Source organism: Chlorocebus sabaeus, chromosome 5 (genome assembly GCF_047675955.1).
Source record: "Chlorocebus sabaeus isolate Y175 chromosome 5, mChlSab1.0.hap1, whole genome shotgun sequence".
NCBI classification, from domain to species: domain Eukaryota; kingdom Metazoa; phylum Chordata; class Mammalia; order Primates; family Cercopithecidae; genus Chlorocebus; species Chlorocebus sabaeus.
In genome coordinates, this window is record NC_132908.1 from 1309834 (window position 1) to 1327916 (window position 18083).

The window sequence follows — 18083 nt, forward strand, 5'->3', positions numbered from 1 at the left end:
GCGTGCGCGTGGGGCGTCCCGAGTGGATTCCTGCAGGACGCACCCCTGCTCCGAGAAGAGAGCGGCGGGGCCCTCAAGGGGTCCCTAAGCCAGGCCCTTCCAGAAAGGTCTGCGGCGCTGCCGGTCTTGGTGACTCTGGCTTCCCTGGGGTCCGCGGAGGAGACCCTGCCGACCAACCCCTCCCAGACCCCACGTGCCACAGGGAGGGCGCGCGCGGCCAGGCGGGGTCCCGAGGCACCCAAGGCCGCTTCCCGTCCCGCAGACACCTGTGAGTTGACTGACAGCCCCGCACCCCGGGGGAAGGGGCTCCGGCGCGGCTCAAGGCACAGGGACCCTGGCCCAGTCCCCTAAGGCGCAGTGGGCGCGGGGGGCGGGGCGAGCCCGGGGTCGTGGGCGGGGCGAGCGCGGTCATGCCCCGCCCCGTCAGACCTGGCCCCGCCCCCAGTAAGGCCCCGCCCCCGCAGCGGCGTCCGCCCGGCAGTTGCTCAGTCGTCGGCGCGCTCGGCTGGGAACGGTCGCTGAGCTTCGGCGTTCCCGAGCTGGGGCCCGAGCGCGGCGCCCCAGGAGCCCCTCTCCCCGCGCCGGCCCACGGTGAGTGCCGCGGGCTGCAGCCGGTGCTGTTGGGCCGCCGTCAGGGCTCGGCCCCGCGCCCCCACCCGGACGGACCGACGGCCGCCGCCCCCTTGGCCCGGGTCCCCCAGGAGTCACGGGGGTGGCCTCCGAGGCGGGGGGCGGTGGGAAAGTCTCGACGCCCCCTCGGTCCTGGGGAAACTGAGGCCGCGCATGCTCGGAGGGGCGGGGTCTCGGGGGCATTTCTCCTCCGAGCGCGCAGGAGCAGGTGCGGCGGTGGGGTCCGCACTGCGGAGCGGACGGGGATGGTATCGGGGCGCTGGCGACGGCCTCCCCCGCACTTGGGCCGCCAAGCGAGGCTTCGACCCCCGCTCCCGCCTCCCCAGGGGAGCAGATGGGCCCGGGGCCTCCCAGGACCCCTCCCGGGCGGGCTGCGCCCCCCCAGCGCCCTCGTCTCTTCCGTCCTCCCGCAGGTCCTCGTAGGGCCCTTTAGGCCCCCCGAAATCCCTGCGAGTGCAAAGTCGCCCCTCCTTTAGCCGCACTCCGCGAAGGGCTGTGGGCTCTTGGCCTGGGCCGGGGTCTCCGGGGGAGAAGTTTAAAATGACACACTAGGCCCGCCCCCAGACTCCCCCCGGACCGCCCGCCCCCTCCAAGGGGAGAGACCCCCATAGAACTGAGGGTGCGGCTCCCGCGGGCGCCCGGAGCCGCGAGGCTGGGCAGGGAGGGGGTAGGTGAGCAGAGGGAGGAGAGAGCGCTGCGTAGACACAGGAGAGGGGAGGAAGAAGGCGCCGTGGGCTCCGGTCTCCTGCGCTCCTGCTGGGTGCCAGCAGCTGGACCTTGGCAGCCGGTCTCAGACTTCAGGGAGCCCAAGGCCACCGGCAGCACTTGTTAGAATGCAGATTCCCGGGATTCGACTGGAATGAGACCCCGGGGAGCAGCGTTTGTAGCGGGCCCGCCAGGTAACCTGCACCTGGGCGCTGCCATCAACTGCGCAGGGGCTGTCTGGAAGAGACCAGAGAGAGAGTCCCACGGGAAACCCCCAGGGCCGGTAAAGGGGAGTCGGGGGCGCTGAGGGAGGAAGAGCGAGGAAGCTGGAGAGAAGACCAAGAGGGCGGCTTGGAGAGCTAGCCTGTGGGGCAGACGCCACCTCCCCTGACAGGCACACACTCAGGGCACCAACAGCCACCCCCCTGCCCCAAATGTGGTAAGAAGGGCGGCCCCAGCACGCTGAAGGCATTTGTTCCCAGACATCCTGCACTGGGGAGGAAGGTTGACCCAGCCTCTGCTCTGCTGCCCCCAGACTCAGCTACCTCACTGTTCCCCCACCCCCAGCCCCCAAAGGGCCTGGCAGGAGATGGCTCAAAGTCCCAGTTTCACATCTGGGCTCTGGGCAAGTCGCCCCTGCCCTGGGCTGTGAAATGAGACGTGCCATCCTCCTTGCAAAATGTCATTCCGCATTCAGCCAGGGCCTGGGGGACAGTCAGGGAGCAAGGTGGGACGGGCAGGTGTGGCTCAGCCCCAGTGCCACAAGGCAGGAACTCCTTGGCAGTCCTCCCTCTGCTCACTGGACACATGGGAGTGTGGTCCTGGCCCTGGCATCAGGCATGAGCAGAGTCTGGGCTCATCCTGCCTCATGCTACTGTCCCAGGGTGAGAGCCTGGAAAGGAGTTACACCACCTCTGGACCCACGGGAAAGACGGGGGGTCCCCTGCACCTGGCTCACTCCTGTCCCGTAAGTGCTGAGAGCCACCCAGGCAGTCAGTGCTTCCTGCACTGGTCACAGACACAGACAGATGCGTATGTCCACCATTCACAGCAGCTCTGGCCTCTGTGGCAGGTGGCTCCCAGGGCCCACGCAGTTGGGTGCAGCCAGGCTATCAGCTGCCCAGGCAGCCTGGGGTTTCCAGGGGAAGCAAAGGGGTTTCTGTGCACCCACGATGAGCCAAGTCTTGTGTACACCTGTGCCAAGACGCCACTATTGCACCCATCCTAGCAATGGGCAGCGGGAGGGGCAGGAGCTGTGGTTGGGGTCAGGGTGGCCGGCCTAGCTGGTTGTCCCAGGAGCTTAGCACTGGGGACACCAGAGAGACCTGGATGGCCGTCCCCGGCCCACCTGCTGGCTCTGGGACCTTGGATAGGCTCTCAGCCCTGCGCCTCTGTTTACCCATCAGAGATGCAGGGAGCAAAGGGCATCCCTCTCGGGGATGTGGAGGTAAGTGTGGAGAGAAAAATGCAGGGAGGGCGCTGAGCCCCCTCTTTCTGCCTGGAACAACTTGTTCTCACCAAGACACCCCCTCCCCAACCCCGCAGCTCAGGCCACTTAGCTCCTGCGTCACGTTTGTCTCCAGGACTGCGAGCCCCCATCGCCCCTGTCACACGCAAATGCGGCCGGCAGTTGCCCTGGCAACAGCTCCAGCAGCGGCTGCTCTGCTGGCTTCGGGGGGCTGCAGGGGGAGCAGCCTCTTCCACCCAGCAAGGGAGGGAAAGCGGGGTCTGCGACTCCCGGGTCCCTGGGGATTTCACGACTGGCTGTGGGGGTGGCAGCTTCCGGAAGCATTGTACCCAGCCCACTGAGCCCCCTGTCTTTTGGGGGGAGGCTCACAGGGGAAGGCACTGATAGGTTTGAAGGAGTGAGGCCCCCCCAAGCATTACCTCTGATAGGGTGGGAGCCGCAAACTCTCCCTCCTGTCCTCAGCTCTAGGGTCTGGTCCCATGAGAGCCTGCACCCAGGGCTCAGGAGCTTGCAGGGACCCTGGAATCAGGTTGAGATGTCCAGGAATGGTGTCTGAGTTAGTGTGGGTGTAGATTGGGGCTGGTGACCCTGAACCCCCACAGACACAGCAGGGGCCCGGGAGCTGGCTCCACATGGTCCATTTGGAACCCACCACTGGCACGGTGTGCCCGGGCCCCCGTGCTGCCCACTGAGCTTATGAGTCTAGTGCAGCCAAGGGGAACTGGCCTGGGCATGCAGGGGAGGGGTGGGCTAGCCTGGCCCTCACCACCAACTGTCTGTGGGAGCCTGGGTGAGCAATAGAACCTGCTGAGTCTTCGTTTCCTCTCCTGTTCCATGAGAATGACCATGCCCCCTGCAACAGCCAGTGTGCCCAGCCCGGAGGCACCCTCCACAGGTGGATGAGAGAGCACTGGCAAGGGAAGGGGACCCAGATAGCAAGGCTAGGACCCCGGGGGGCTGGGGGAGCGCGGTGTCCTAGAAATCAGGGACCGGCAAGGCTGGGACAGGAGCCCAAGAGTGGATACCTCTCTTGTGGTGGGGCAGAGGTGGCCTGACTCTGGGACAGTTTTCATGGAGGGGAGGGGACCTCCCTGGGGCTGCTGGGGGGCCATGCAGGCAGAGGCAGTGCAGAGGTGGAGGGTCTGCATCTGTACCAGTGCGGAGGAAGAGGGTCTCAGGAGGCTGCGGTGTCTTAACCATCACCCTGCCCATGTTGAAGGGGTGTGCGGGTCGGTACCACCTGGCCTTCCTCCCTGGCACAGGTGGGCTCGGCGGCGGTGGCTCATGCCTGTAATCCCAGCACTTTGAGAGGACGAGGCAGGTGGATCACCTGAGGTCAGGAGTTCAACACCAGCCTGGCCAACATGGTGACACCCCGTCTCTACTGAAAGTACAAAAAAATTAGCCAGGCGTGGTGGTGGGCGTCTGTAATCCCAGCTACTCGGGAGGCTGAGGCAGGGGAGAATCACTTGAACCTGGAGGTGGACGTTGTGGTGAGCTGAGATCGTGCCACTGCTCTCCAGCCTGGGCGACAGACTGAGACTCCATCTCAACAAAACAAAACAAAAGTGGGTGGGGCCTTCCGGGCAGGGGTCTGCCTGGGCCTGGGCTCCAGGCCTCGGCAGAGGGCAGCTGTGTCCCAGTGGTGACATCTGGGCTGCTGCTGCTACTACAAGCAGGAGGCTGACAGGGTGGCTCAGTTGCCATAGCAACATGAGGGGAACTGACTCCGGATGGACTGGGAGGGAGCTGTAGCCACGCCCGGCATTTTCCAGCGGGGGCCGGCTCGCTTCATGTTCTTGTTTGTACCAACTGTGGGGAGCAGGCCCTGCTTTGTGGAGGCACTGCCCCCCACCTTCCACTGTCCACCTCAGGTTTGCTGACCAGTTCCTGGGGTGAGGAGGGGGCACTGACCCCCGCTGTGGTTGGTGAGTGAGGACCCCCAGGCCGTCCCCTCCAGGGCCTCCTGGCCATGTGAGCACTGCCTGCCCCACCTGGGCATGAGTGCTGCAGCCCAGGCCACCGGCCCCTCCTCTGTCAAGGTGACGAAGACCCACAGGCCTTTCGTACCCAGGTTCCTCTGTGGTCTGGGATGCCAGGGTTCTAGCGAGTTTTTACCTCCTGCATAGGAGAGCTGGGCACCTGGCATCTGTCCTGGCCCCAGACTGGGCACAGGGGCTGGGGGAGCTGAGCGCTGTGACCCAGATCTTGGTCCTCTTGGTGCAGCCCCAGGAGACAGGTGCCTCCCGCTCTGCTGTCATGGGGAGGGGTGTTGGGGGGCGAGTGCAGCAACCACCTCCCTCTCCAGTGAGACCCCAGAAGCCCCTGGATGGACCCCCAGCTCCGGGTGGGCACCAGCCCCGCCTTTGATGGCATCCGCTACCTCCTCCCTGAAGCCACCCTGTAGGGCGTGCAGGGACTTAGCTGGTCACCTAGCAGGTGTGTGGACAGGAGCCCAGTGCCATCCAGGCTGTGGGTGAGCCCCTAGGCCTCTGCCCCACCTCTTCCCGCCCATCCCCCGCCTGCCGTGGCCTCTGTGGTGCACAGAGGATGGAGTGGATGACCTGAGGCTGCGGGCTGTGCTCTCTGCTGTAGGTCACCCACCATGTCGACCTTGCTGGACATTAAGAGCAGCGTGCTCAGGCAGGTGCAGGTGTGCCCGTCCTTCCGCCGCAGGACTGAGCAGGAACCAGGGAGTGCCAGTGCCGACCCACAGGAGCCTGCCATGGGGGCCTGGTGGGTGCCCAGGGGCCGAGCCCCACACGCTCACAGGGTCACTCCCCACCAGACTTCACACACGGCCACCCTGGCCCCAGCCCACCTAGGTGCAAAGGAGGGCCTGTGCTTAGCCGTGCCACACTGTGGAGGTCACATGGCCCTGTCTGCCCCTGGAGTTGAGGGTCCCAAGCAGGGGCCAGTGTGCTGAGAGCCTCGAGCTGACCCAGCCCTTCCCCTCTGCCCCTGGAGTTGAGGGTCCCAGGCAGGGGCCAGTGTGCTGAGAGCCTCGAGCTGACCCAGCCCTTCCTCCAGGAAACCTGGGGACGGCGTGGAGTTCTTTGCCCACATGCGCCTCATGCTGAAGAAGGGGGAAGGCAGACAGGGCCTGCCGTGCCCCGAGGTGAGGGTGCCGCCCCCAGGTCCCGGTACTGCAGCCCAGCACGGGGCTTCCCCCTCCTCTCTCTCCTTCCTCCTCCCCCCTGCCCTCGCTCCCACCTCCTGGGGCACCACCTGTCCTCCCAGCTGCAGGCCTATGGCTCTCCCTGTGATCAAGGCCCTCACCCTGGGCCCCACACACAGGTCCCCCTGCGCAGTGGCTCGCCAGCACCCCCAGAGCCTGTGGATCCCAGCCGTGGCCTGAGAGCCCTGGCCCCGGAGGAGGTAAAGGTGGGGGCCGGAATCAGGGGCAGTTGTCTGCAGTGGCCGCTCTCTCAGCCGTTTATAGGCAGATACTGTGTGCACAGGGTCTGGTGATGGTGGAGAGCCAGGGTGGGTGGGTGAGTGAGGAGCGGAGGGGCTCCCAGTGCAGGGCGGCAGAGGTGGGGCCTGGGCTCGGCAGGCAGGAGGGGCTGCTGAGGGCTGGGGGCCTGGGACGTGGCACTGTGGCCGCCCTTCCCCCACCTGCAGGTGGACATGCTCTACGAGGAGGCCCTGTACACAGTGCTTTACCGAGCGGGGACCATGGGCCCTGACCAGGTGGACGACGAGGAGGCCCTGCTCAGCTACCTCCAGCAGGTCAGCCCACCCGGACCCCGACTGCTTCCCCACCTCAACCCCTTCCCCACCCACTGACACCATGATCACCCAAACAGCAGGATCTCCCTGATCCATGCACAACACACGGAGATGGCTGCAGGTGCACACAGACACACACACACGGCTGCAGGTGCAAAACACAGAGATGGCTGAGGGTGCACACAGACACACACACACACGGCTGCAGGTGCACAACACAGAGATGGCTGAGGGTGCACACAGACCCACACACACACGGCTGCAGGTGCACAACACAGAGATGGCTGAGGGTGCACACAGACACACACACACACGGCTGCAGGTGCACAACACAGAGATGGCTGAGGGTGCACACAGACACACACACACACGGCTGCAGGTGCACAACACAGAGATGGCTGAGGGTGCACACAGACACACACACACACGGCTGCAGGTGCACAACACAGAGATGGCTGAGGGTGCACACAGACACACACGCGCACAGGCTGACAGATGCACCCTGAAGGACGCACCTGGCTTCCACCTGAGTGTGGTCTGAACTCCCCCGTCCCCTTGTGGCCCCCGCTCCTGCGCATGCACTCGTGTGCCCCTCATCACGCCGACCATCTCCGGGCATGCCCGGGCCCCTTGGCACAAGCCCTCCGCTGCTCCCTCCCGGGCTCCCCCCAACCCTGCACCCGTGAGGACTGAGGTCAGGTGTCTGTGACTGGGGCTGAGCCCGAGGTCCCAGCATGGTGGCAGCCTCGCTTCAGGGGTTGCCTAGGTCCTGCCAACCCACCCGCCCTCCACAGGTGTTTGGCACCAGCACTGAGGAGCACACCAAGGCCATCGAGCGAGTGAGGAAGGCCAAGGTGAGGCCGCCGCTGCCTGGGGAGACCCTGACCAGCATGTGCCTGTGTGGCAGGGGCACAGGGCAAGGCCCTGTCACCTCCATGCTAAGCAGGGTGTCTGGGGGGCAGCTCAGCCTCACCAGCCTCCCACACCCCTCTGTCCACAGGCCCCCACGTATGCCTTGAAAGTCTCTGTCATGCGTGCCAAGAACCTTCTGGCCAAGGACCCCAATGGTGCGTGGGGACCCAGCAGACCTCGGCTGCACCCAGGCCTGGCAACTGTGGAGGGCAGAGGGTGTGGGGCTGGGGCTGAGGCGCCTACCGTTCCCAGGCTTCAGTGACCCATACTGCATGCTGGGCATCCTGCCTGCCTCGGACACCACGCGGGAGCCCCGTGCGCAGAAAGAGCAGCGCTTCGGCTTCCGCAAGGGCAGCAAGCGCGGTGGTCCCCTGCCCGCCAAGTGCATCCAGGTCACCGAGGTGAAGAGCAGCACCCTGAACCCCGTCTGGAAGGAGCACTTCCTCTTGTGAGGCCCTCGCCTATCTACATGTGGGAGGGGGGCTCTGCCTGGGGTCCAGAGTTGGGCTGTGCCTGGAGGGGGGTGGCTCGCAGCGGCTCCCGGTCTCTGTGGGGCCCTGTGGCCACTTTCCAGAGGAGAAAACTGAGGCCCAGAGATGGGCGTTGTGCCACCGGGGCCACACGGCTGGCGACACGTGGCGGGATCGAGATTTGGACCTGAACAGCCTGTCTGGAGAGCTGGAGCTTGTGGCCTGCGCCCTGCTGCTTCTGAACTCCCTGACCCCGGCCTGGGCAGAGCCTCGCCAGGGACCCTCATGGGCATCTCTCTGTTCTCCTTGTAGTGAGATTGAGGACGTGAGCACGGACCAGCTGCATCTGGACATCTGGTACAGGCCCCTGCACCGTGCAGGGTGGGGGGAATGGGCACCTTTTGGGAGGGAGCAGGACGAACTCAGGGCTGGGCTGGGGGCTCCAGACAAGCCAGGTCCTCTCCTCTCCCCACCAGGGATCATGACGACGATGTGTCCCTGGTAGAAGCATGTAGGAAGCTGAATGAAGTCATCGGCCTGAAGGGCATGGGCAGGTATGACAGCGGGGACCTTTCTACCCCTCACCTGTGCCCTCAGCTTGGTCATGGGGCCCAGCGGGCGGTGGCTCCCCAGGAGCCTCAGCGTGATGCCCACCACCGCGCTGGCCAGGTACTTCAAACAGATCGTCAAGTCAGCCCGTGCAAATGGGACAGCAGGACCTACCGAGGACCACACCGATGACTTCCTGGGGTGCCTCAACATACCTGTCCGGGTGAGTAGGTGTGGGGTGGGGCTGGTGACGCTTAGGGAAGGGCCTGGGGGGTGTCCCAGTCTTCAAGGGGCAGGGCATTGCCTGGAGGAGCTCCTGCTCTTGGGCCTCCGCTGAGCGCTCACCGTTGCCTGACACCCTCGTTCCCCGGAGAAGGGCAGCCCAGGCCATGTGGTCTCTCCAGGGTCTCACAGAGTCAGTGTGGAAGGAGAGGGGGAGGAGTCTAGTGGGCCTGACCCCCATGCTACCCCCAGGAGGTGCCTGTGGCTGGCGTCGAGCGCTGGTTCAAGCTGGAGCCACGCTCCAGTGCCTCGCGTGTGGAAGGAGACTGCCACCTGGTTCTCAAGCTGATCACTACGCAGGTGGGGAAAGTGGGCGTCTCGGTCCTCCACCCCTGCCCGCGGGGCTGGGGCGGAGCTGGTGACCCGGGGGGCTCTGCGTTGCAGAGGGACACCGCCATGAGCCAGCTCGGGCGATCCGGCTTCCTGTCCCACCTGCTGCTGCTCAGCCATCTGCTGCGGTTCGAGCACCCAGCAGAGGAGGTAGTGGGTGCTCCTGGGATTGGGACAGCCCGGCAGGGGGCCTGAGGAGGGGATGTGGGGCTGTCCCGCCTCCACCCACGCCAAACCTCCTCCCCCAGCCCAACTCCAGCAGCTGGCGAGGAGAGCTCAGCACACCAGCCGCCACCATTCTCTGCCTGCACGGAGCCCAGAGCAACCTGTCACCCTTGCAGCTGGCCGTGCTGTGAGTGGGTGGAGCTACGAGTGGGTGGGGAATGTGGGCGTGGCGTGGGTGGGTGGGGCATTGGGGACCAAGCGGTGAGCGGATGTGCTGGTTGGGAGGATGCGGCAGGGAAAGGGGCGGTGATATGAGTAGGTGAGGCAGCGCTGATTGGGTGGGCAGGGAAAGAGGCGGTGCTATGAGTAGGTGGGGCAGCGAGAGGGGCGGTGCTATGAGTAGGTGAGGCAGCGCTAATTGGAGGGCAGGGAAAGGGGCGGTGCTATGAGTAGGCACGGCAGTGCTGATTGGGTGGGGCCGAGAAAGGGGTAGTGCTGTAGGTGGTGCTGAGTGGGCGTGGCAGGGGCGGGGTCCATATCCCTTGACCATGGGCTGGGCCCCGCAGGCACTGGCAGGTCAGCAGCCGCCACCATCAAACCTGCACGCTGGACTACAGCTACCTGCTGGGGCTGCTGGACGACATGCAGGCACACTGGGAGGAGGCGCCCTCACTGCCCCAGGAGCAGGTGGGTGCAGCCGGGGCCCTCTTGCCAGCCATGGCGAAGGGAGTGCTGGGGACTGGGGCTGCTGAGTGCCGGTCGGCGAGGGGCAGAGTCCTGCCTGGGTGGGGGTCAAAGACAAACGGACAAACTGTATGACATGAGCGAGAGCCAGCGCTCTGCGGAAAGGAGACGGGAGGCTCGTGGAAGTCACCTCGGGGGGCGGCCAGAACTTAGGAGAGAGTTGGGGAAAGCCGCCAAGGTAGCGCCCATCTGAGCGACAGGAGGGAGCGGCCCTTGCAGGACGGACGTGGGAACTGCAGGGGCACAGGCCCTGCGTGTGCTGCGTGGGTGGAAACCGAGGCTGCGACAGGCCGGCTGTGCCCGTGGAGGGTGCTTCTCAGGGCAGAGCTGGGCTGACCATGCTGGGGGAAGGGGGTTGCGGGCTGAGAAAGGGAGGGTGTTTCTCCTCATCAGTGAGCAGTCGGGGCTGCTGGCGCTGAAGGGCCCTGTCCCCACAGGAGGAGGGCCTCGCTGATAGCTTTTCCGCCTTCTCTGAGTTCGGGCTGCAGCTGCTGCGCCAGCTCCGAGACTACTTCCCCGCCACCAACAGCACCGCTGTCTACCGCCTGGAGCTGCTGCTGAAGTGGGTGCAGCCCCGCGTGTCGGCGTGGGTGGGGGTGGCTGGCAGGGCAGGCCCCACTCAGCGTGCTGCCCCCACCCAGGTGTCTGGGCAAGCTGCAGTTCTTCCAGCCCTCCTTTGAGATATGCCCCTTCGAGACGGAGCTGAACATGGACGTTGCTGCGGCCCTGAAGGTATGTTCCAAAGCCCATTGGGGGCTGGCCGCTAGGCCCTCCCCTCCCCTGCCCTGCCTTCCCGTCCCCTGCACCTCTGCACCACAGTCTCTTGCCCACCTCTCCCTCTTCCCTGCAAACCCCCATGCTGTCTTGGTGGCGTCTGTTGCAGAGAGGCAACCGGGAGTGGTATGACAGGATCCTCAATGCCAGGAGTCCCCGAGAGCAGGTGCGGTTGTGGGGGACCCTGGCTGTGAGGGGTACGGGCAGCCGAGAGGTGGGTACGAGCTAGGCTTCCTTACAGCCAGGACCACAGCGCCTGCCTGGGCTGGTTGTGCTGGCCGACGCCATCTATGATGACCTTCAATCCTGCTACAGTGTCTATGCCAGCCTCTTCCACAGGTGGGCCTGGCCTCTCAGGGCTGTCCTGGGGCTGGGGTTGGGGCCAACAGAGCCTGCAGGGAGGGCGCAGGTGGATGAGGTTTGTCCCTTCCTCTGCAGCATCCTCAACGTGGATGTCTTCACCCTGACCTTCAGGCAGCTGGAGCGTCTGGTGAGCAGGGTCCCTGACCCCGGGTACCTGCCAGGCATGGGAAAGTGGGCAGAGGCCCTTGACTAGGAGGGGCCTGGGATTCCTTGCTGCAGGTGGCCTGATTCTGCTGTCCTGGACAGGTGGCTGAGGAGGCGTGGGTGCTGACAGAGGAGCTGAGCCCCAAGATGACGCTGGAGGTGGCCTCGGGGCTCTTTGAGCTCTACCTGACCCTGGCTGACCTCCAGCGCTTCTGGGATAGCATCCCTGGCCGGTGGGTGCCCCGTCCCTATCTCTTGCAGACAGACTTTTGGATGAGGGCCCCCGGACCTGTGAGGGGGGGCTCTCCTGGGGCTATGAGTCTGGAACGTGCTGGTTAAGGCATCTGAGTCAGGGCCAAGCCCTGACCGGCCTCCCGCTACAGGGACAGCCGCTCTCTGGCCTTGGCTGGCATCCACACCCCATTCCTGCCTGCTGTGAAGCTCTGGCTCCAAGTGCTGCGGGACCAGGCCAAGTGGAGGCTTCAGGGAGCCGTGGACGTGGATACAGTGAGAGCTGCCCTGGCCCGAGGGCACTGGGGCTGGTCCAGGCCCCCAGCCTCCCCCACAACCCTAGCCTCCCCCATCTCCCCAGCCTCCCCCACAACCCTAGCCTCCCCCACCTCCCCAGCCTCCCCCACAACCCTAGCCTCCCCCACCTCCCCAACCTCCCCAGCAACCCCAGCCTCCCCTGTCTCCCCAGCTGGAACCTGTGGACCCTTCCTCCAGGCACAGCAGCTCCGCAGCCACTGCTGGTCTCTGCCTCAGTCACATCCAGGAGCTGTGGGTGCGCCTGGCGTGGCCTGACCCTGCCCAGGCTCAGGGGCTGGGCACCCAGCTTGGCCAGGTGTGTGGGTGGGCCCTGGGGGTGAGGGGAACAGGTGGGGGAGGTGACGGGGCAGGGGAGGGCTCCATGGTTCCCCACCACCGCCCCCTCCTCAGGACATGTGTGAGGCCACCCTCTTCTACACTGAGCTGCTTCGGAAGAAGGTGGACACTCAGCCAGGGGCAGCCGGTGAAGCAGTGAGCGAGGCGGTGAGTGGCCAGCTGGGGAGGGGAGTTGGCAGGAGGTGGGGAGCCATCACCAGGCCCCGACCCATCGCCGCCTGACCACACCTCCCCCAGCTCTGCGTGGTCCTCAATAATGTGGAGCTCGTGCGCAAGGCTGCTGGGCAGGCCCTGAAGGGGCTGGCATGGCCCGAGGGGGCCCCAGGACTCGAAGGGGCGCTCCCCCGCCCCCTGCTCAGCTGCACACAGGCCCTGGACGATGACCTGCAGCGGGAGGCTCACACGGTGACAGCGCACCTGACCTCCAAGGTGGGTGGGGCCTGGAGACCGGAGCGTGGGGACAGTCCCTGGTGTCCCCTGCCCATGCTGAGCGCTGCTCCTGCCCTCAGATGGTGGGCGACATCCGGAAGTATGTACAGCACATCAGCCTCTCACCCGACTCCATCCAGAACGATGAGGTGAGTGCTGGGGCGAGGGGCTGTGGACGGGACTGTGTGTGCTGGAGGCAGGGCAGAGGTGCGGGGTCAGCCCGGCCTGAACACCCCTGCCTGCACACCCCTGCCTGCAGGCTGTGGCCCCGCTCATGAAGTACCTGGATGAGAAGCTGGCCCTGCTGAACTCCTCGCTGGTGAAGGGGAACCTGAGCAGGTGCGGGCGGGTGGGGTGGGATGGACTGGCCTGTGGTCACCGATGCCACCCTGCAGGGTGCTGGAGACCCTGTGGGAGCTGCTCCTCCAGGCCATTCTGCAGGTGGGGTCAGCGGGGCAGGTGTGGCTGGCCCGTGGTCACTGATGCCACCCTGCAGGGTGCTGGAGGCCCTGTGGGAGCTGCTCCTCCAGGCCATTCTGCAGGCGCTGGGTGCAAACCGTGACGTCTCTGCTGATTTCTACAGTCGCTTCCACTTCACGCTGGAGGTAGAGCCCTGTGAAGGAACCCTTCCCGCTGGCCCCCGCCTCAGGGCTGCTCTGATCCCTCCCTTTATCCCCACTGGCTCAGCAGCCACTCCAGGGCTGTCCACGGCACCGCCTCCTGTTAATGCTGAGGTGTGACCTCTGGTGATGGCCTTTCCCCAGCTTTCCTGGGAGCTTCCGATGCCCCCCAGGGTGTGAGAAAGGGCTCTGCCCTGGACTGCTGAGCCCCCAGTGCTGCCTGGGCTCCTTTGTGCTGGGGGTCTCCACCTGTCCCCAGCACAAGCCAGGCTCCCTGATACCTCCACCTTCTTTCCCTGCCCCAGGCCCTGGTCAGTTTTTTCCACGCAGAGGGTCAGGGTTTGCCCCTGGAGAGCCTGAGGGATGGAAGCTATAAGGTGAGGCGGGACCCTCTGCGGCGGGGGCATGGATGAGGGGTCCGAGTTCAAACTGCAGCCCCGCACAGGCTGTGTCCTTGAGCATGAGGCGGCCCCACGGGCAGTCAGGTCTCCCAAGTGCCAGCGCTGAATACCAGCACCCAGGGGCCCCTCCTGATGCGCTTCCCCCTGCAGAGGCTGAAGGAGGAGCTGCGGCTGCACGAATGTTCCACCCGTGAGTGCATTGAGCAGTTCTACCTGGACAAGCTCAAGCAGGTAGGGAGGCGCCCGGGACAGGGTGCTGCCTCTGAGGCTCCCCGAGCCCGGCTGCGCTCACCCGCCTTTCTGCAGAGGACCCTCGAGCAGAACCGGTTTGGACGCCTGAGCGTCCGTTGCCATTATGAGGTGGCTGAGCAGCGGCTGGCTGTGGAGGTGCTGCACGCCGCCGACCTGCTCCCCTTGGACGCCAACGGTGAGCTGCAGCGGGGACGGGTCAGATGATGGTAGGATGGGGACAGAGGGCTCATGACTGTGCTCCTGCAGGCCTAAGCGACCCCTTTGTGATCGTGGAGCTGGGCCCACCGCATCTCTTCCCACTGGTCCGCAGCCAGAGGACCCAGGTGAAGACCCGGACGCTGCACCCTGTATACGACGAGCTCTTCTACTTGTGAGTGTCCCAAGCCCCAGCCCCGGGCTCCAGGCTGCGGGAGTGAGACTCCCCTGACTGGCCTCTGTCCGCAGCTCCGTGCCTGCCGAGGCGTGCCGCCGCCGTGGGGCCTGTGTGCTGTTCACCGTCATGGACCACGACTGGCTGTCCACCAACGACTTCGCTGGGGAGGCGGCCCTCGGCCTAGGGGGCGTCAGTGGTGTCGCCCGGCCCCAGGTGGGCGGGGGTGCAAGGGCTGGGCAGCCTGTCACCCTGCACCTGTGCCGGCCCAGAGCCCAGGGTGAGTGAGCATCCGGGTGGGGGGAGGGGCAGCGGCCTGTCGCTGGCTCCCACACATCTGCCCACGCCCGCTTGCAGTGAGGTCTGCGCTGAGAATGCTGGAAGGCCGCACCAGCAAGGAGGCCCAGGAGTTCGTGAAGAAACTCAAGGAGCTGGAGAAGTGCATGGAGGCGGACCCCTGAGTGCGTCAGCTGCTGACCCCGGCCCCGGCCCCCACCCCGAGTTCCCTGAAGCATCTTTCAGCTCACTGTGGCCAGCTTTGTGCAGCCAGGGCCCACGGCGCCCCTCCTGTGCTGTGATGTGTGTGTCGTGGCTGGCCCCGTGGCTCCCATCGCCCTGGCCGTGTCCGTCTGGTGTGTGCTGTGAACCCCTGCACCCAACCCCACATCTGGGTGGCCAACTTGGCAGAACCTGGCCAGAAGCTGCCTGGGACACAGTGCAGGCCACAGTGGGCTTGGCCACCAGGTGCGCTTCCCTGCCCGCTTCCTTGGGCTCCCTGGCCCTGGGTGGGCGGTGGGCAGCTGGTCTCCAGGGACTCAGTGAGTGGCTGTGCTCCCCGCACCACGGGCAATGTGCAGAGGCATTTTTTGGTAGTCACAGCTGGGGAGGGCAAAGAGTGCCACTGGCACTATTAGGTGGAGCTTCCAGAGCCTCCACTCACAGAGGGATGCACAGGGCAGGTGAGTCAAGAACCGCACACGTCTCCAGTCCCCACGGGACTCCCAGGGCAGCGACGTCACCCAAGACTGGTGGTCAGTGTGAAGGGCTCCATGCCAACTGGCAGGGTGTCCTTCACGCACATATCTGTGGCCACCGGAGACCTGCTCCACAGCCCCGCCGGGCAGAGCCAAGAGTTCGCCCCAACCCTTCCCCAGGCCCAGGGTGAAAAACAGAGACTCACACGCGGCTTCCTGGCCTGCAGCTTCATTGCGAGCGCGCTGAGGCAGGATCCAGAGCACAGCTGTGCTGGAAGTGCGGAGAGAACCCGGACAGCTCAGTCCTGCCAGCAGCCACGAGGAGCCGAGACTGCCAGGCCCATCTACGTCCCTCGTGTCTTCAGATCTTCTCGTTACCCAGCCTCAAATATATACGTGTCTGCAACCCTCAGTCTCTCTGCCGCGTCTTGATTCCTTTCCAAACCTCGGCCGGGGCCCTGGCTTCAGCCCCCTGTCCCTGAGTCTGCTCCTCTTCAGAGCAGCTGCTGCTGGTTCCTCCGTGCTCGGCGCCAGGCCCTGGGTCCTCAGACGCATCACTGTCATCAGTGTCCGAGGGCAGCCTGGGAGGGGAGGGGGAGCACATTCCCAAATGACATCCTCCCTGGCTAGCTGGAGGCAACCTCATCCACAAAAAGCCCCAAGCCCAGGACAGAGTCCTCTCCATGTACTCTCCAAACCCAACCCTCTCCAGTGGGATGTCCACTTCAGGTTTTCCAGTCAGACCGTCGGGGTGTTGTTTACGACACCACCCCCAGGCAGCAGGAGGGGCTCAGGCCAGAGGTAGAGGAGAGCCCTGGGTCTGAGTGATCATGAAATGAAGAAGCCCAAGGACCTACCGGGTGCTGGCCACAGGCCTGTTGGGGTTTCCAGACTCTCTCCCTGAATCCACATCGAAGGGATCTGAGCCGAGAGAGGAAAGTCGTCTCTAAGTGAGCTCAGAGCAGGACCAGACCTCCCACCACCCCGGCTTTGGAGGGCCTTGGCTCCCAGCCCCGCCAGGGCTCACCAATCTCCTCCTCCTGGGGGCTCTCCTTGGCACTGGCTAAGAACTCCTGTTCTGCCTGCAGCACCTCCTCCGGGCCGCCGCAGGCCGCGTACTTGTCCAGGAGCTGGCGGTTCAGGTCCAAGAAGCCCTTGCCCCATTTAAACTTCCGCAGCAAAATGACAGCGAGGTCTGGAAAGCCTGATGGTGTGACAAACAAGAAACCCAAAGTAGTAAATGGTCCCCTCAAGTGCGTCCTGATCACCTGCTGCCGGATGGCTCTCCCACGTAACTGCAGGGTCCTCACCAAACATCAGCTTACAGTCCTGAGAGCCTGAGCTGCCCCCAGCCCAGCCTGCACCTCCCCTGCTACAGTCCACACCTCTGCAACTGACCGAGTCCCCCTCCTTGTTGCGAAACGCAAACATTCCCAGCAAGACTGCCCCATGCCTCATCTGGGCTTCTTTAGATCAGCAATTCAGTAAGGAGGACACGGAAGATAAGCAGGATTCTCGGGGCAGTGCTGCCGTCATAATGAATGGCACCCCATACGCTGGCCTCTGTACCGCAGCGATCCCATTCCACCTCCACTGCAACTCCACAGGCCGAAAACCTGAACTGACAGTCGGGGCTGAAACCCTGGTCTGTCTGAACTGCTTCCCTGTCCGTCCCTTACGCTCCTTCAGGGGTCTGTCCTCAGGAAACACGATGCTGGGAGCACAGCAGGAACACCACGTTGCCCGGTCACGCTGCTGTGGAGCCCCTGGACTCACCTACGATGCAGAAGGTGGCAGCAAAAGCTTCCACGCAGGAAAGTTTGCACGGCCGGCCATAGTTCACGGGGTTGGCAGCCACCAGGTAGGGCAGCAGGCGCAAGTGGCTACCTCGCATCTTCCCAAACGGCGTCTCGTCCAGCCTGGCCCAGGAGCAGTCAATGACGGCGATCCCAGACTGCGCCACCAGCTGTCTGCCAGGGACCGCATGGGGTAAGTTCAGGAGCCAGTACTACCCAAAGTAAAGCATGTCCCTGGAGAATTGCTTCGCTAGGGATTCAGGGACATCATTCCGCCATCCCCAAACATCCTCAAACGGACTTCATGAGCAAGCTTTTGAGGCAGCTGTTTGGGGTACCTAGAGCATGCATTTATTCACTCAACAAACGTTTATTATCCCAAAACCTCCTTTATCCTAAGCTCTGCGCTATGCAAAGGAGGCAAACTAGACAGACGTTCCCTGCCCACGTGGGTGTGGGTGTGGGTGTGGGTGTGACATACAAGTCCCACTAAACGATCCCTGAAAGGAACCACGCGCTGAAAATGAAGACGAGCTAGGGCAGGCCTCCCGCGCCTACCTGTCTGCGGGGGACACGTACTGCTTGCCCACGGGGCTGAGCACCAGACCGCCGAACCTGTGGCCCAGGCGCAGGCAGCGCACCAGCCCCAGGCGGGCCAGCTTGCGGCCGGTGCAGCGCCGGGGGTCGCAGTGGCCCAACTCCCACATGGCCAGCGTGCAGGGCAGCGCCGCCGGGCCCGGGCCGCCCTCGCCCTCAGCCGCCCCTGGCTCCACGGAAGCTGCACGAGAGAGAGAAGGGCACTTGGCCTCAGCGTAGGATCCCCGGGCAGGCCCTCGAACCCCGACCCGCTCTCCCCATCACGCCTCGCTCACCTTGCAGTGCGGCGCCGACCTCCTCGGCGAAGGCCTCCAGGGAGCGGGTCGGGAGGTGCCGAGGACGGCCGCCCTCCACCCCCGGCCCGCGCGCTGCCCTCCTGCGGCCCATGGCGCGGATCCGGGGTGACGGGTACTCCCCACCCAACGGGTACGCCCCTCAGCCTCTGGACAGGCCGTGCGGCTGCCAGCGCCTGCGCGGGGCGCCACTTCCGG

At 65.0% G+C, this 18083-nt stretch overlaps 2 protein-coding genes across 9 annotated transcripts; one reads left to right on the forward strand and one right to left on the reverse strand.

Moving 5' to 3' along the window:
* Window positions 1-496: 496 nt before the first annotated feature.
* BAIAP3 (BAI1 associated protein 3) lies at window positions 497-15611 on the forward strand. 8 transcript variants are annotated; one of them, XR_012092884.1, is made up of 35 exons: window positions 5030-5279; window positions 5399-5539; window positions 5834-5921; window positions 6101-6181; window positions 6428-6535; window positions 7330-7389; window positions 7536-7602; window positions 7700-7895; window positions 8230-8274; window positions 8394-8471; window positions 8587-8689; window positions 8941-9048; window positions 9133-9228; window positions 9327-9430; window positions 9810-9930; window positions 10425-10549; window positions 10629-10719; window positions 10871-10927; window positions 11003-11100; window positions 11200-11251; window positions 11371-11501; window positions 11652-11775; window positions 11969-12112; window positions 12208-12300; window positions 12391-12582; window positions 12663-12731; window positions 12842-12921; window positions 13079-13187; window positions 13508-13579; window positions 13754-13834; window positions 13910-14030; window positions 14102-14225; window positions 14300-14505; window positions 14583-14969; window positions 15380-15611. XR_012092884.1 is itself a non-coding variant. In XM_073014998.1 (35 exons), the coding sequence occupies exons 1-34, from the start codon at window positions 5173-5175 to the stop codon at window positions 14684-14686; spliced, it is 3576 nt and encodes a 1191-aa protein (XP_072871099.1). In that variant the 5' UTR covers window positions 5030-5172; the 3' UTR covers window positions 15380-15611. The 8 variants fall into 8 exon arrangements, 6 of the variants coding, with proteins under 6 accessions (XP_007979462.3, XP_007979485.3, XP_072871101.1 ...); XR_012092885.1 differs by having other exon boundaries at window positions 15427-15611; XM_073014998.1 differs by having other exon boundaries at window positions 14583-14686.
* TSR3 (TSR3 ribosome maturation factor) lies at window positions 15413-18082 on the reverse strand. Its single transcript, XM_007981242.3, has 6 exons — window positions 17868-18082; window positions 17554-17773; window positions 16976-17169; window positions 16227-16403; window positions 16057-16120; window positions 15413-15780 (listed from the first exon to the last, which is right to left on the reverse strand). The coding sequence occupies exons 1-6, from the start codon at window positions 17977-17979 to the stop codon at window positions 15609-15611; spliced, it is 939 nt and encodes a 312-aa protein (XP_007979433.2). The 5' UTR covers window positions 17980-18082; the 3' UTR covers window positions 15413-15608.
* Window position 18083: the final 1 nt, after the last annotated feature.

Coding starts and splice junctions, on each gene's coding strand:
- BAIAP3 (XM_073014998.1), top strand. CDS start 5,173: ATGGCATCCGCTACCTCCTCCCTGAAGCCACCCTGTAGGGCGTGCAGG. Junction 10,720..10,870: donor ACGTTGCTGCGGCCCTGAAG/GTATGTTCCAAA, acceptor CGTCTGTTGCAG/AGAGGCAACCGGGAGTGGTA. Junction 11,776..11,968: donor GAGCCGTGGACGTGGATACA/GTGAGAGCTGCC, acceptor CTGTCTCCCCAG/CTGGAACCTGTGGACCCTTC.
- TSR3 (XM_007981242.3), bottom strand. CDS start 17,979: ATGGGCCGCAGGAGGGCAGCGCGCGGGCCGGGGGTGGAGGGCGGCCGT. Junction 16,404..16,975: donor TGCCACCTTCTGCATCGTAG/GTGAGTCCAGGG, acceptor TCACACCATCAG/GCTTTCCAGACCTCGCTGTC. Junction 15,781..16,056: donor AGGCCTGTGGCCAGCACCCG/GTAGGTCCTTGG, acceptor CTCCCCTCCCAG/GCTGCCCTCGGACACTGATG.